Source organism: Cuculus canorus, chromosome 29 (genome assembly GCF_017976375.1).
Source record: "Cuculus canorus isolate bCucCan1 chromosome 29, bCucCan1.pri, whole genome shotgun sequence".
Classification (NCBI taxonomy): Eukaryota; Metazoa; Chordata; class Aves; order Cuculiformes; family Cuculidae; genus Cuculus; species Cuculus canorus.
Genome location: NC_071429.1, coordinates 2167155 through 2183089, shown reverse-complemented (window position 1 = coordinate 2183089; position 15935 = coordinate 2167155). Strand labels below are relative to the sequence as shown.

Genomic DNA, 15935 nt, shown 5'->3' with positions numbered 1-15935 from the left:
GCGGTGTCCTCCCCTCACTTTGGTGTGTGTCTGCCCCCCCATTGTGTGGCTGAAGGGAGGTTTGAGGGGTGCCCCCCACTTTGTGTCTCTGAAGGGAGTTTTGGGGGGTCCCCCCCCACTTAGTGTCTCTGAAGGGGGGGTTGGGGAATCCCCCCATTGTGTCTCTGAAGGGGTTTTGGGGGGTGCCCCCAGCCCCAGTGTGTCTGAAGGAGTTTTGAGGTATCCCCCCCTCCCTTGTGTGTCTGGAGGGGGGTTTGGGGACCCCCAGCTCCCCCCAGTTCTGTGGTTTTAACCCTTCCTGCCCTGGGTTGGGGCTGTTGGCTGGGGGATGTGGCTGGACTGGGAGTCACTGGGTTGAACTGGTGGCAGTGGGAGCCCTGGTGGTGTTGGGGATGGGGTTCCCCGGAGAACCTGGGCCAGGGGCTCCCCACTCTCATGATGAAGAAATGCTTTCTTATGTCCAGCTGAAGGCTGCCGGGAGGCAGTGGCACGAGCCCAGCCTTCTCCTGGCCTGCATCAAAAGAAGCGCGGCCAGCGGGGCGAGGGAAGGGATTCTGCTCCTTAATCACAGAATCACCAGGTTGGAAAGGACCCATTGGATCATCGAGTCCAACCATTCCTAACACTCCCTAAACCATGGCCCTGAGCACTTCATCCACCCGTCCCTTAAACACCTCCAGGGAAGGCGACTCCCCCCCCTCCCTGGGCAGCTGTTCCAGTGCCCAATGACTCTTTCCGTGAAGAATTTTTTCTGATATCCAACCTGAACCTCCCATGGCGGAACTTCAGGCCATTCCCTCTTGTCCTGTCCTCAGTCACTTGGGAGAAGAGCCCAGCGCCCTCCTCTCCACAACCTCCTTTCAGGCAGTTGTAGAGAGCAATAAGGTCTCCCCTCAGCCTCCTCTTCTCCAGGCTAAACACCCCCAGGTCCCTCAGCCGCTCCTCATAAGATTTGTTCTCCAGCCCCTCACCAGCTTCGTTGCTCCTCTCTGGACACACTCCAGAGCCTCAACATCCTTCTTGTGGTGAGGGGCCCAGAACTGAACACAGGATTCGAGGTGCAGTCTCACCAGTGCCGAGTACAGAGGGAGAATCACCTCCCTGGACCTGCTGGTGACCCCATTTCTGATCCAAGCCAAGATGCCGTTGGCCTTCTTGGCCCCCTGGGCACTCTGCTGGCTCATGGTCAGTCAGCTGTCAACTATCACCCCCAGGTCCTTCTCTTCTGTGCAGCTCTCCAGCCACTCTTCCCCCAGTCAATTCTGCTCTTGTGAGACCCCAACGGGAGTATTTTGTCCAGTTCTGGAATCCCCAACATAAGAAGGGTATGGAACTCCAGAGGAGGCCACGAAGATGATCCCAGGGCTGGAGCACCTCTGCTATGAGAACAGCCTGGGACAGTGGAATTGTTCAGCCTGGAGAAGGCTCCAAGGAGACCTTAGAGCAGCTTCCAGAGCGCAGTAGAGGGGAAGAATCCCCTCCCTCGCCCTGCTGGCCACGCTTCTTTTGATGCAGAGGTTGGGTCTGGGGAAGCCGTGGCCACGAAGGATGAGCAGACACCCTCCAGAGAAGCCCAGCAGAGCTGTCCAAGCTCCCTCACAGAGCCTGGGCCACCTACTCGCCAATGTCCCATGTGTCCTGCAAATGCTGGCACAGGGCCGGCAGGACAAGGATGGGGAGCAAACACATGGTGCCAGGTCCACAGAGCAGCTGCTCCAGCCGAGGAGCACCAGGGCAGCAGCCGATGGAACGCCCACAGCGCTCTCGCTGACCGCAAAGCCCTTGGCCATGCACGGATGTCACAGGGGTGCTGGTTCTGGGCACGGTGGGTTGAGGTGGGGTGTTCCAAGCACTGAGGGAGCAGAATCAAAGAATCGCTAGGCTGGAAAAGACCTTTGAGATCATCAAATCCAACTGTACCTGTCCACTACTACATCATATCCCTGAGCACCTCATCTACCTGACTTATAAACCCCCTCAGGGATGGGGACTCCACCACCGCCCGGGGCAGCCTGAGAACCCTTTCCATGGAGGAATATTTCCCACTATGCAATCTAACCCTCCGCTGGTGCAACTTGAGGCCATTTCCTCTCATCCTATCCCTTGTTATGTGGGAGAAGAGACCAGCACCCACCTCACCACAACCTCCTTTCAGGCAGTTGTAGACAGTGATGAGGTCTCCACTCAGTCTCCTCTTCTCCAGCCTAACGCCCAGCTCTCTAAACCTCTCCCAGACCCCCTGTTCTCCAGCCCCTTCTGCAGCTCCGTTCCCTTCTCCGGACGCACTCCAACACCTCAATGTCCTTCTTGGAGTGTGGGGCCGACAACTGAACCCAGGATTTGAGGTGTGGCCTCTTTGCACGAGTCCAGGGGGACAATCCCTTCCCTGCTCCTGTGGCCACCCCAGGGCTGATCCAAGCCATGTGCTGGTGGCCTCCTTGGCCACCGCTGGCTCATGTTGAGCTGCTGTTGACCAACACCTCCAGGCCCTTCTCCTCCGGGCAGCTTTCCAGCTGCTCTTCCCCAAGCCTGGAGCTGCCTGGGGTTGGTGTCACCCACGTGTAGGACTCAGCACTGAGCCTGGTTGAACCCCATCCCGCTGGTCTCAGCCCATGGATCCAGCCTGGCCCGATCCCTCTGCAGAGCCTCCCTGCCTGGCAGCATCCAGGCCAGACACCCCCAATGCACCCCGAGAGATGCTCTGCTGGGGCGGAGGCCTGGTAGGCAGACATGAAGGGGCGTGGCCTGTAGGGACCCCGGCAGCTGATTGGCGAAGATTGAGGGAGAGGCGGGGCTTGAGGAATATAGCACCTGGCGATTGGAGGAGAGAGATGTCAGGGGGCGGGGCGCGCGAAAGCACGCAGGGGGCGGGGCCTCGCGGATGTCCCGCTCTGATTGGCGGAAGGCGCCACGGGGCCGTGGCTTCCTCTTCCCGCGCATGCGCCGCCGTGCGCGTCCGTCACTTCCGGGTTGCGGCGCGTTCCGCCCGGTCGCAGCCGCCCCTCCGGCCCCGCGCGAAGCCCCGGGACCCTCGGGAAGCCCCTCACCCCCTATCTGCTCCCCTCGGGGCGGGGCGGGGCCTCCCGGGGCATGGGGCGAGGCGGCTCCCGCCATGTGGTACGTCATGCAGAGCATCCAGAGCAAATACTCGCTGTCCGAGCGCCTCATCCGCACCATCGCCGCCATCCGCTCCTTCCCCCGGGACAGCGTGGAGGATCTCATCGCCAGGGTGAGGCCTGCAACCCCCTTCCCCCCTTGCCCGGGATCGGCCCGGCAAACGGAGGCGCTCCCCGGTGCTAGGCCCGCCCGGGGGGCGGGGGCTTCGCCTCACGTTGGGTGGGAAAAGTGGGAAAGGCGAGCCCTGAGCTGGGAGGGCTGGGGAGCGGCGCTGAGGAGGCCTTGGGGTGCTGGGGGAGCAGGAGCTCCATGAGAACCGGCAAAGTGCGCTCACGGCCCAGAAATGAGCCGTGTCCTGGGCTGCATCCAAAGCTCTGGGACCGGCAGGGAAGGAGGGGATTCTGCCCCTTTGGTGGGACCCAGCCCGAAGCCCTGAGTCCAGTTCTGGAGACTTCTGCACAGGGAGGACATGGAGCTGCTGGACCGAGTCCAGAGGAGGCCACGCAGATGATCCAAGGGCTGGAGCACCTCCTGTACAAGGACAGGCTGGGAGGGTTGGGGTTGTTCAGCCTGGAAAAGAGAAGGCTCCAGGGAGACCTTAGTGCGGCTTCCAGCGCTGAAAGGGGCTCCAGGAAAGCTGGGGAGGGTCTCTGGATCAGGGAGTGCAGAGAGAGGGTGAGGGGAATGGTTTTGAGCTGAAAGAGGGGAGATTGAGATGAGATCTTAGGCAGAAATGTTTTGCTGCGAGGGTGGGGAGGCCCTGGCCCAGGTTGCCCAGAGAAGTCATGGATACCCCATTCCCTGGAGGTGCTGGAGTCCAGGTTGGATGGGGCTTGGAGCCCCTGATCCAGTGGGAGGTGTCTCTGCCCGTGGCAGGGGTGGGACTGGATGGGCTTTGAGGTCCCTTCCAACCCAAATTGTTTTATGATTCAATGAATTAATTAATTAAACTCAGCCTGGCAGCAGGGATGGAGGCTCAAACACTTACACCTGGCAGGGAGCAGCTGTGGTGCCCGGCCTTAAAACAAACCCTATGTCTGATGTGGGAGCCCTAGCACTGGATTATTTGTTAATAAACCTTTTCTAATGATGCAAATCAAGATGCATCAGGCAAGGGTTTAGAAAAGGGCAGAGATGGGGCAGGTTTGCTAATCCTGGCTGTGGTTTCCTGCGCTCTTGCAGGGCGCGGATGTGAACTGCATGCACGGCACCCTGAAACCGCTGCACTGCGCCTGCATGGTGGCTGATGCCGACTGCGTTGAGCTCCTGCTGCAGAAGGGAGCAGAGGTAAAGGCATTTAAAGAACAAAAAACACCTTAAAAAGGCAAAAATCCCTTGGAAAGGGGGCTGGGAATTGGGAGGTGGTAGCAGCTGCTGATAAACAGCTGGGATTTGAGGCCACAGTTTTAATCGGTGCAGGTTTTGTGCCCCCTCATGGGGCAAAACGGACCTGGGTGAGGATTTATTGTCCTGGTAAGGAATGAAATGTCTGTGTCTGAGATCCCAGAGGCACCCCTTGTCTGAGAGGGTGGGGAGTTTTGCTGTGGAAGCCTGGAGGAAAGGTTTAAACCTCTATATTGCCTGATTTTTGGCACTTCCTTCTGGCTGCTGCCCCCACTCCCTGTGTTATTTTCCCATCTGCTAAATTTGGGATGTGGAAATGGTTTTGTGCCATGCTGGCAGAGCTTCCCGTGACGCTGGTTGGAGCTGGGGCACCAAATCTGGTCTCCTCCCTCCTTTTCTCCTGCAGGTCAACGCCCTGGACGGCTACAACCGAACAGCCCTTCACTACGCAGCGGAGAAGGACGAGACCTGTGTGGAAATCCTCCTGGAATACGGAGCCAACCCCAACGCGCTGGATGGCAACAAGGACACCCCGTTGCATTGGGCCGCCTTCAAGAACAATGCGGAATGTGTGCGGTCGCTGCTGGAGAATGGCGCCTCGGTCAACGCCCGCGACTACAACGAGGACACGCCGTTGAGCTGGGCAGCCATGAAGGGCAACCTGGAGAGCGTCAGCATCCTGCTGGACTTCGGAGCGGAGGTGCGGGTGGTGAATTTGAAAGGGCAAACCCCAATCTCGCGCTTGGTGGCTTTGTTGGTTCGTGGATTGGGGACAGAACGGGAAGATTCCTGCTTCGAACTCCTCCATCGAGCTATTGGACATTTTGAGCTCAGGAAGAATGGGAGCATGCCCTGGGAAGTGGCCAGGGATCAGCAGCTCTGCCAGAAGCTCACCCTGCTCTGCTCGGCGCCTGGAAGCCTGCAGACACTGTCGCGTTACGCTGTGCGGCGTAGTTTGGGTGTGCAGTTCCTGCCGGAGGCAGTGAAGCAGCTGCCATTGCCCACCTCCCTGAAGGAATACGTCTTGCTCCTCAGCTAAGCAGAAAACTGGGTGCCAGGGCTTTTCCAGCTCTTCTTTTGGCACCACCTCTTTGCAGGAATGAGGTTGACCGCTTGGTTTGGACTCACAGGTGCCGGATTGCCCTTCCCGGTTGCTGTTCTGGTTTGCATCCCACTCTGCTCTTCCACCTGAGCCGGTGTCAGGCAGTGGGGCTCCTCTGGCAGGCGGCTCCGTGTTGTCCCTCTGCCCACAGCGCCTGCTCTGCCGCTCCTCCCACTCTCCCTTCCCTCGATTTCAGCCTTGTGAGATGAACGATCCCGCTTTAATGGCAAATTATATCCCAGCTGTTGGATTAACCGGGTTTTATTCCCTTTTTATTTGCTTTGGGGCATCCCTTGGGGAAAGGCAGGATTTCTAGGTGTGGGGAGAGCACGAAAACCCTTCTTCTGTGAAGGACTTGAGGCAGGAAAGCAAGAGGACGTGTTGGTCACAGATTCCTGCAGGCTGAGTTGACTGGAAAGCTGACACCTTTGCCCGGCACAGCCTGCGTGTCGGTGCTGCCAGCAGACGCGGGGCCTCCCTTCTGCATGCAGAAGCGTAGTTTTCCTTTCTTATTCATGATTTTTAAGATACATCAGCGTGGAAGAGCGTGGGAGGACCTAAACTCATTCCTTCTGCTGGCTAAAAATCTGGCTGCAAGGCCGGACCCAAAGAGTGGTGGGGAATGGAATTCAATCCAGCTGGAGGCTGATCCCAAGCGGTGTCCCCAGGGCTCCAGGTTGGATCCAGTTCTGCTCTGTGTCTTTATCCATGATCTGGATGAGGGGATCGAGTGCTCCCTCAGTCACTTTGTGGATGACTCTAAACTGGGTGGGAGTGCTGAGCTACTGGAGGGCATGGAGGCTCTGCAGAGGGATTGGGCCAGGCTGGATCCGTGGGCTGAGACCAACGGGATGGGGTTCAACCAGGCTCGGTGCTGAGTCCTGCACTTGGGTGACACCAACCCCAGGCAGCTCCAGGCTTGGGGAAGAGCGGCTGGAAAGCCGTCAGGGAGCAGGGACGCCATGGGGAGCAGGAATGTCATCAGAAGCAGGAATGTGTGCAAGGAGCAGGGATGTGCGAGGGGCTGTGGGAGCCGTGGTCACCTTCCTGGAGGGCTTGAGTACTGCAGGGTTGGAGAACGATTCCCATTTGCCACTAGGAGTGAGCGTTGAATTTATTGAAGCATCTTTAATTCTGAATTTTTAAGACTAAAGCAGTGCCCGGGGGACTCGACTCATCACCACATCCTGCCCCCATTCGTGAAATGGCTTTTCTGGGGGAAAACCCCATAAAATATCTAAACCAACGCAAAATTTACTCTGAGGAAACCCTCTGCTTCCAGAAACCCGAGGCAGGGGGTGCCCTCAGGGCAGGGAGGTGCTGCCTCTTCCTGGGGAGCACAGGATTCTAGAGATTCCCCTGAGTGATGTGGGGACACATTCTGAGGCAGGAGAAGTCGTGTCAGCTGTCGCCTCTTAAATGTTGGACTCGAGTGAGACGTTCTTGCGTGTGACGTGCTCCAGATGGGCTTTTTCGGAGGTGTCCAGCTCGATGTTGTACTTGGCCAGGATTTTTAGGATGGGGCGAAGCTTCAGCCACCACTGCTCCTTGGGAATGCGGTGCCTGGATAAGAGAGAGAGGGTGGTGTGATAATCCTGGATGGAAACGGTGTTGCCAGCCCTTATTTATCTTTTCCTGGGGCTGGGGAATGGTGTCAAGGATGGGGGAAAAGGAGGAGGGCGCCTACTCGAAGTCCGTCTGCGCCTTGAGCTCGGTGATGGGTTGGAAGACGAGGCTGCGCTTCCGCATGCCCAGCAGACAAGCGGAGTCAGCCGTGTTGGCAAAGATCCGACCTGCGAGGGGAGATGGGAAGCGGGATGAGCATTTTGAGGCCTCTGAGATGGGAAAGCAGCACCCCAAAATCTGCAGGGGAGCCCTGAGCCCTTGGCGTTGAAAGATAGAAGCACGAGGAAAGGGCTGGGATTTCCTTTCGGTCATCCCTGCCCTGCAGCTGGGATGAACCGTGGTGGGATTGGGGTCGGGAAGGGCACCCCCATCCCATGATTCCCCGTTCTAGGGATTCACCTTCCCTATGAGGCCACGGCTGCTGCTTTTCAGGGCCATCTCCCACCCCATGCACCCCATTTTCCCCAGGCTTTGGAAACGAGGCCAAAGAAACCCCCTCCTCACCGTGCCGGGTGCATTCCTTGATCTTTCCGGTGATCCAAGCCACCGCCTTGGCACCCATTTTAGTGCCGAAGTTCCTGTCGAAGGGGGTTGGGGTGCCACCCTGTGCCAGAAAAGCCACTGGGTGAGGAGGGGGGAAGGTGAGGGTCTCCCAGCTCGCAGTCCCTTCACCAGGGGCTGTGTTCCCATTGCTTGGCGAGGTTCCATACCTGCTGCATGTGTCCCAGGACATTCTTACGGCAGTCGAAGATGCCCTTGCCTTCCTCCGAGTAGAGATTATAGATGAAGTCGGTGGTGTAGTTTTCATTGCACCGCTCATTCCTGCACCGGGAGAGGGAATTGAGCTCACAAGGAGAAGAATGACCATGGCTGGACTCTGCCACCCCCCATCCCACCCTATTGTGGCACCGTACCGGAGCACCAGCCCCCTCTTCACCGTCGTCTTCATCTTCTCTGTTAAATGCTCTACGTTGACCTACGTAGAGCACAAAACGGGGTGCAGAAACAGGTATAAATGCAGTCCCTGCTGCTCCAGAGCTGTGCAATAGTGGGATTTGGGATGCAAGGGGGTCCCCAACCTGCAAATCGTGGATATTGAAGGGGTCTTCGTAGATGTAGGCAGCGTCGGCGCCCGCTGCCAGCCCTGCCATGGTGGCCAGGTACCCGCAGTAGCCACCCATCGTCTCGATGATGAAGACGCGGCGCTTTGTGCCGGCTGCCGATTGCTTGATACGGTCACAGGTCTGCAGAGAGTGGGAGAATTGGGATGGGAAAAAGGGATTTTAGTGAAGGGACCTTGGAGAAGGAGCTGGAAGGGATGTGAGGCTGTACCGTGGTGATGGTGTTGAGTGCGGTGTCGGCACCGATGCTGAAGTCAGAGCCGGGGACGTTGTTGGAGACGGTGGCGGGGATGATGCAGAGTGGGATGCAGAGCTCCTCGAACTTGGCTCTCCCTTCCATCAGCTCCAGGCTGCCCGTAAAAGCCTGCGGGGAGCAGGACCCAGGGTTTTGGTGCTGGCGTGGCACTGGCATGTTTCCGCAGTGCTGGAAGTTGCCCTTCTTTCATCCCTGCTCACCTCAAAGCCACCGATGATGATCAGCCCATGGATGCCGAAATTGCTGATGTTAACACTGATTTCCTCAAAGTATTTCTTGGGCAAAGTCCTGGGAAGGAGGAAATTCCCTGGCTGAGCCTGCCTGGTGTGAGGGGCTCAACCTGGGGTCCCCCCTGGGATTCCCAACGTGGGGTCATTACCTCTTTGTCCCCAGTTTGGATCCTCCCAGTCCCGTCCAGCTGCCGACCCTGTCCCAGCTGATTTCTTCCACCTGAGAAGAAGGAGTTTTGGGATGCAGTGGCCTTGGTGTGAGTGGATGGGAGCGATTTTGGGGTGACCCAGTGCCCCCCAGACTGAAAGGTGATGGTGGGATGCTCCACGGTGGAGCTGAGGTTTGAAAGGGAGGCCAGCATCCCTATTCCAGAAGGGAATTCTTATCCTAGGGATCCTCTTTCCCTATGCGGCCGCATTTTGGGGCTGCACCCCCTGTTCCTCAGGGATCGCACCTGCCCGAAGGCGAGCCCTTCGAAGCCGTCATGCACTGCCAGCATCCGATGCCCGTGGATGAGGCCAATCCTCACGGTTGACCGGACAGCTGCGTTCATGCCGGCAGCCGGAGCACCCACGTTGAGCACGGCCAGGGTGTAACCACTCTGCGGAGAGGAAGGAACCGGTGTTGGGGTGTTGTGGGGCTCAAAGGGGTCCCCATCACCCCCTCCCTGCTTCCATACCTTGGTGGAGGGAGGGCGGATGTGCGCCAGCAGCTTGTATACGTTCCAGTTGTTCTGGAAGCTCCTGCAAAGAAGGGGAAGGTGGGAGTGGGAGCTCTGGGGGTGCTGAAGCCCCGAATCCCTGCCTGGGATGGGGTGCGGGTGCTCACCGGCCCCGCAGCTTCAGGGCTTCCTCAAAGCGCCCCTCGTTCATTGCCGTCGTCACGTCCTTGGTCTGTGGGGAGCAAGGAGGGTGGCATTGGGATGGGTTTGTGCAGCATGAGATGGGTTTGTGTGGATTGGGATGGGTTTGTGCAGCATGAGATGGGTTTGTGTGGCATTGGGATGGGTTTGTGTGGATTGGGATGGGTTTGCGTGGCATTGGGATGGGTTTGCGTGGCATTGGGATGGGTTTGCGTGGCATTGGGATGGGTTTGTATGGCATTGGGATGGGTTTGTGCACCATGAGATGGGTTTGTGTGGATTGGGATGGGTTTGTATGGCATTGGGATGGGTTTGTGCAGCATGAGATGGGTTTGTATGGTATTGGGATGGGTTTGCATGGTGCAGGTTGGGTTTGTGCAGCATGGGCTGAGTTTGCACCCACGTTGGATGCTTTTGCACAGCGCAGGATGGGGTTGCACCCGCATTGGATGGCTTTGTGCAGCGCAGGATGCGTCAGCACCTATGTTAGATGGGTTTACACCCTTGCCGGCTGGGTTTGCTCTGCGCCGGCCTGATTTGCACCGCACCAGCCAGGTTTGCGTGGCGTGGGATGGGTTTGCGTTGCACCGGGGCGGGTTGCGCTGTGTTTGCTGGCCTTGCGACTGTGTCTGAGGGGTTTACACAGCACCAAATGCGTTTGCACAAGGCTGGCTGGCCTGGTTCGCTTGGCACGGTGTGGAGTTGCACCCACATAGGATGAGTTTGCGTGGTTCTGGCTGGGTTCGCATGGCATTAGATGGATTTGCTCTACAGGGGATGGGTTTGCTTCACCCCTGGCCAGGCTTGCACCGTGCTGGGTGGCTTTGCTGCCGGCTGGGATGGCTTTGCTGGATGGATTTGTTGTCTGTGGTGCGGATTTGCTGCCCGTGGGATGAGTTTGCACCAGCTCCGTCAGCAGGGAGCCCGGGGTCCTCCAAGGTCCCGTCCGACTCACCACCTGGACGCACTCCATGAGGGGCAGGCGCACGGCTTGGTTGCCCGAGAGGCTGACGACGCAGGCCGGGGTGTCGGGGGTCCCCTCCAGCAGAGCCATGACGGCTTCAACGCCCATCCGGCTGCCCTGTGGGAATAGGGACAGGGATGTCATCTCCTCTGGATCCCCTCTGCCCCTGGATCACGCTGGAAAGGAGCTCCCTACCAGGATGCGGTCGAAGGCAGAGGGTGTCCCACCACGCTGGACGTGGCCCAGGATGGTGACCCGGGTGTCGTATCCCAAACGTTTCACCACCAGCTGCAAAACCAGGGATGCGCTTGGATCTGGGGCCGGAAAAGGGCTGGGAAAAACCCAAGGGGCTTCTCCTTCCCCTTCCTGCTCACATTTTTGATGTCGTCGGAGGTGATGGCCTTGCCTTGCTTGTCAATGGCGCCTTCTGCCACGATGATGATGTTCAACCTCGAGCCGCCCACACGGGTCTAGGGGGGAGCAGGGGGTGACGATGGGGACAAGGATCCGGGAAAAAGGTGTCTGCCAGAGCCCATCCTACCTCTGTCAACCTCCGGCACAAGTGGTCTTCCCAGTCATCCTCAGGGGGGGACTCGGGGATGAAGACCCAGTCAGCGCCGCAGGCCAGGGCGGTGATGAGCGCCAAGTAGCTGGAATTGGGGAATAAAAAAAAGGCCATTTAGGGTTTTTTCCCCATTTTCTTTACCGGGAGGTGGATTCAAGTGGTGGGAAAGGACCATACCCACAGTGGCGACCCATCACTTCCAGCACGAATGTCCGCTGGTGGCTGTGGGAGACAGGAGTTTCACCCCACGGTGAGGTCGAGTGGGTCCCCCGTGGCGTTGGGGACGCCGGGACAGGGTCCCCTTGTCACCTCTGGGCCGTGGTGGTGATGGCGTCCACAATCTCCATGATGCGGTGCAGTGCTGAGTCGGTGCCGATGGTCATGTCGGTGCCGCAGAAGTCGTTGTCGATGGAGCCCACCATGCCCACGATGTTGAGGTGACTCGACTTCTTTGCCTCCTCCGCCGTGATCCCACCTGCCGCAGGGTAGGAACCCCCTTGTCCCTCTGGATCCCCCCCAAACCATCCCCAAACACCGGCACAAACCTGCTCTGGGGATCAGCTGGAGGTGATCTAGGGATCTTTTCCCTCTTTGTCCCCCCAAAACCATCCTGATGGGGTCAAACACTGGCACAAACCTCCCGGCTGTAACGGGATTGGCTTTAGGGAGCAACTGTAAAGGGATCGGCTCCAGGGATCTGCTCTGGGAATTGGCTATAACGGGTTTGGATGTAGGGATTGGCTGTGACAGGATGTGGTGAAGTCGGATGTGGTGGGATCTGCTCAAGGGATTGGCTGTGATGGGATCGGCTGTGATGGGATCTGCTCTAGGGATCTATTGGATGAGCTGTAACAGGATCTGCTCCGGTGCGGTGGAACCCCCCACCTTTCTGTGTCCGCCCCTGCTGATTTTGGTACCAAATCCCCCTTTTCTGCCCCCCTGGACTCCACGCACACGTACCGCCCTTCACCAGCTCAGCCAGGAGGTTGCTCCACTCTGCACGGAAGGTGTCGGCACCGGTGAGACTCCCATCGCCACCAATGACGCAGAGGTTGGTGATCCCGCGTTTCACCAGGTTTCGAGCTGCTTTCAACCGTCCCTCACGTGTCCGGAAGTCCTGGCAGCGGGCGCTGCCGATGACTGTGCCCCCCTGCGGGACCCCCACATTTCCATTTGGATCCCTCTCCCACACCTCATCCCGGTGGCTCCGGTTTCGGGTTATTTTCAGGCTTGACCCCGATGCCGCGGCGTTAGGTTACACCGCAAGGAGCCCGCCGGCCTCAGCCACCGCTCACCAGCTGCAGCATCATGGAGACACTCTCCCACGTGGCCTCCTTGATGTTGTCGCCTCCGTCCACCAGCCCCTGGTAGCCCTGGAGTTTGGGAGACACAAACACGCTCTGATGTCAAAGGCATTGAAGGGACCTTTAGTCGTGTCGCAGGTGACACTGAGCTGGGAGGAAGTGTTGATCTGCTGGAGGGCAGGAAGGTTCTACAGAGGGATCTGGGCATGGATCCATGGGCTGGAGGGCAGGGAAGATCTGCAGAGGGATCGGGCCAGGCTGGATCCATGGGCTGAGACCAACGGGATGGGGTTCAACCAGGCTCAGTGCTGAGTCCTACACGTGGGTGACACCAACCCCAGGCAGCTCCAGGCTTGGGGAAGAGCGGCTGGAACGCTGCCCAGAGGAGAAGGACCTTGAGGTGTTGGTCAACAGTGGCTGAACATGAGCCAGCGGTGGCCAAGGAGGCCACCAGCACGTGGCTTGGATCAGCCCTGGGGTGGCCACAGGAGCAGGGAAGGGATCATCTCCCTGGACTCGTGCAATGAGGCCACACCTCGAATCCTGGGTTCAGTTTTGGGCCCCTCACTCCAAGAAAGACCTCGAGTGGCTGGAGCGCATCCGGAGAAGGGAACAGAAGGGAACGGAGCTGCAGAAGGGGCTGGAGAACAGGGGGTCTGGGAGCAGCTGAGGGACCTGGAGGAGTTTCGTGTGGAGGAGGCTGAGGAGGGACCTTATCACTGTCTACAACTGCCTGAAAGGAGGTTGTGGTGAGGTGGTTGTTGGTCTCTTCTCACAACTGACAGGTGATGGGACAAGAGGAAACGGCCTCAAGCTGCACCAGGGGAAGTTTAGATTGGATATTGGGAACAATTCCTCCATGGAAGGGGTTCTCAGGCCCTGACAAAGGCTTCCCAGGGCGGTGGTGGAGTTCCCATCCCTGGAAGGGTTTAAAATCCGTGTGGATGAGGTGAACGGATGGTTCAGTCGTGGACAGGGATAGTTGGACTCAATGATCTCAAAAGTCTTTTCCAACCAAGTGATTCTATGAAAAGATCCCCCCAAAAAGCCTTAGTGGGGGGCTGGGACTGTTGGGGGGCGATGGGCTCAGCACCAACCTCATGCACGAAGTAGACCTTGGCACCGGTATAAATGCCCACCCGCACCACGGCGCGGACGGCAGCGTTCATGCCTGGAGTGGGGGGACAGCATTGTCACCAGGGAGCCCCCCAACACCCCTTGGTGCCCCCCGGCTTGCACAGCACCGGCCTCGGTCCCCCCAACCCCCCCGGCACCGCAGGTGTCCCCCGGTTTATTTTTGCCGCGTTGACCTTTAGCGGCACCACAGCCTCACCGCGTGACATGGGGGGATGAGGGGGGGGGCACCCTTTTGGGCTGGATGAGCCCCCCCAAACTTAGGGTACCCCCTTCCCCTTGGGCCACCTGGGGGGAGGGCAAGCTTTGGGTTGAATCCCTGCATTTTTGGACAACTCCAACTCTTTGCCGGCGTTGGCTTTGTGTCGCCAGCCCTGTAAGCCCCCCAAAATCTTGGTGTGGGGTTCCAGCACCCAACACCCCCCCTGCACCCCAAAACTCTCCTTCTCTCCACCCCACGGCTTCCTCTCCCCCCCATTCTCCTCAAGGTCACCCCTAATACTGCAGCTTGGAGGGAAGCCCTGGAGCAGCTCCTCACCATCTGGTCACCAAAGTCCCATTCTCCCCTGATTTCTCCCCAAAAGCAGCCCCCCCCCCCCCGCTCCGGCTGGCTTTCGGGGTCCCTGGGGTCCCCCTTACCCTGTGCGTCCCCCCCCGAGGTGAGGACGGCGATGGCTTTGCCGGCGCCCAGGCTCTCGGCGTGCCGGTGTCTCGCCGTCTGGGCCATCTTCTTGGCTGGAGAAAGAGGGGAATTGGGCAAAAAGCAAAGGTGGGAACGGCTGCGGTGCCCCCCGGCAGTGACCCCCCGCAGTGGCACCCGCGCCGGCCCCCGCGCCCTAAATGGGGCACCCAGGGGGAGGGACGGCCCGCGGGGGGGCACCCCTGCCAGCCTGCCCTTACTGGGGCCAGGCGGCTCGCCTTACTGGGGCCAGTCCGCCCTTACTGGGGCCAGTCCATGCTCCTCACTGGTGACACTGCCTTCCTCACTGGTGCCAGTCTGCCCTTACTGGTTTCAGTCTGTCTTCCTTACTGGCTCCAATCTGCCCTCCTTACTGGTTCCAATCTGCCTTCCTTACTGGTGCCAGTCTGCCCTTACTGGTTCCAATCTGTCTTCCTCACTGGTTCCAGTCTGTCTTCTGTACTGGTGCCAGTCTGCCCTCCTTACTGGTTCCAATCTGCCTTCCTTACTGGTGCCAGTCTGCCCTTACTGGTTCCAATCTGCCTTCCTTACTGGTGCCAGTCTGCCCTTACTGGTTTCAGTCTGCCTTCCTTACTGGTTCCAATCTGTCTTCCGTACTGGTGCCAGTCTCTCTTCCATACTGGTCCCAGTTTGCCCCCGCAGCACTGACCTGGGGGGCGCCCCCCCCTCGGGGCTGGGGGGAGGAAGCAGAGGAAGAGGAGGAGGGCGGCGAGGGAGAGCGCGGCCGGGACCAGGAGCCGGGAGAGCTCCGGGGAGACCTCGGGGACGGGCACCATCGCCCCGAGAGGCGCCGGGGATCCGCTGTAACGGGATCGGCTGTAATGGGATCGGTTGTAACGGGATCCACTCCGGGGATCGACTGTAACGGGATCTGCTGTAAGGGGATCAACTCTAGGGATTGGCTCTAAGGGGCTCGGCTGTACCAGGATCAACTCTAGGGATGGGCTGTAACGGGATCAGCCCTAGGAATGATGGGGGGTGATGTGATGGGAGGAGCCCTGCGGAGAAGGACTTGGGGTGATGGTCAATGAGAAGCTCGACAGGAGCCACAACGTGCGCTCACAGCCCAGAAACCAACCGTGTCCTGGGCTGCGTCCAAAGCAGCGCGGCCAGCAGGGAGGGAGGGGATTCTGCCCCTCTGCTCCTCTCTGTGAGACCTCTTCTGGAGCATTGGGTCCAGTTCTGGAATCCTCAACATAAGAAGGAGATGGAGCTGTTGGAATGGGTCCAGAGGAGGCTACAAACATGATCTGAGGGCTGGAGAACCTCCTGTACAGGCAGAGAGAGTTGGGGTTGTTCAACCTGGAGAAGAGAAGGCTCCGAGGAGATCTTATAGTGACTTTCCAGCACCTGAAGGGGCTCCGGGAAACCTGGAGAGGGGCTGTTCCTAAAGGCTGTGGGGATGGGACGAGGGGGAACGGGGATGAACTGGAGAGGGGCAGAGTTAGACTGGACATTAGGAAGAATTTCTTCCCCATGAGGGTGGGGAGGCCCTGGCCCAGGGTGCCCAGAGCAGTGGGGGCTGCCCCATCCCTGGAGGGGTTCCAGGCCAGGTTGGATGGGGCTCGGAGCCCCTGATCCGGTGGGAGGTGTCCCTGCCCATGGCAGG

At 59.0% G+C, this 15935-nt stretch overlaps 2 protein-coding genes across 2 annotated transcripts; one reads left to right on the top strand and one right to left on the bottom strand.

Moving 5' to 3' along the window:
- The first annotated feature begins 2945 nt into the window (after nucleotides 1–2945).
- ASB8 (ankyrin repeat and SOCS box containing 8) lies at nucleotides 2946–6506 on the top strand. The gene is made up of 3 exons (XM_009556783.2): nucleotides 2946–3229; nucleotides 4300–4404; nucleotides 4868–6506. The coding sequence occupies exons 1-3, from the start codon at nucleotides 3113–3115 to the stop codon at nucleotides 5498–5500; spliced, it is 855 nt and encodes a 284-aa protein (XP_009555078.2). The 5' UTR covers nucleotides 2946–3112; the 3' UTR covers nucleotides 5501–6506.
- Nucleotides 6507–6659: 153 nt separating this feature from the next.
- On the bottom strand, nucleotides 6660–14457 carry PFKM (phosphofructokinase, muscle). Its single transcript, XM_054051579.1, has 22 exons — nucleotides 14266–14457; nucleotides 13590–13663; nucleotides 12484–12561; nucleotides 12149–12338; nucleotides 11498–11663; nucleotides 11366–11410; nucleotides 11165–11273; nucleotides 10998–11093; nucleotides 10819–10911; nucleotides 10615–10740; nucleotides 9626–9690; nucleotides 9477–9540; nucleotides 9252–9398; nucleotides 8946–9016; nucleotides 8767–8854; nucleotides 8522–8674; nucleotides 8269–8433; nucleotides 8104–8165; nucleotides 7900–8011; nucleotides 7694–7793; nucleotides 7251–7356; nucleotides 6660–7126 (listed from the first exon to the last, which is right to left on the bottom strand). The coding sequence occupies exons 1-22, from the start codon at nucleotides 14351–14353 to the stop codon at nucleotides 6979–6981; spliced, it is 2346 nt and encodes a 781-aa protein (XP_053907554.1). The 5' UTR covers nucleotides 14354–14457; the 3' UTR covers nucleotides 6660–6978.
- Between the last annotated feature and the right edge of the window lie 1478 nt (nucleotides 14458–15935).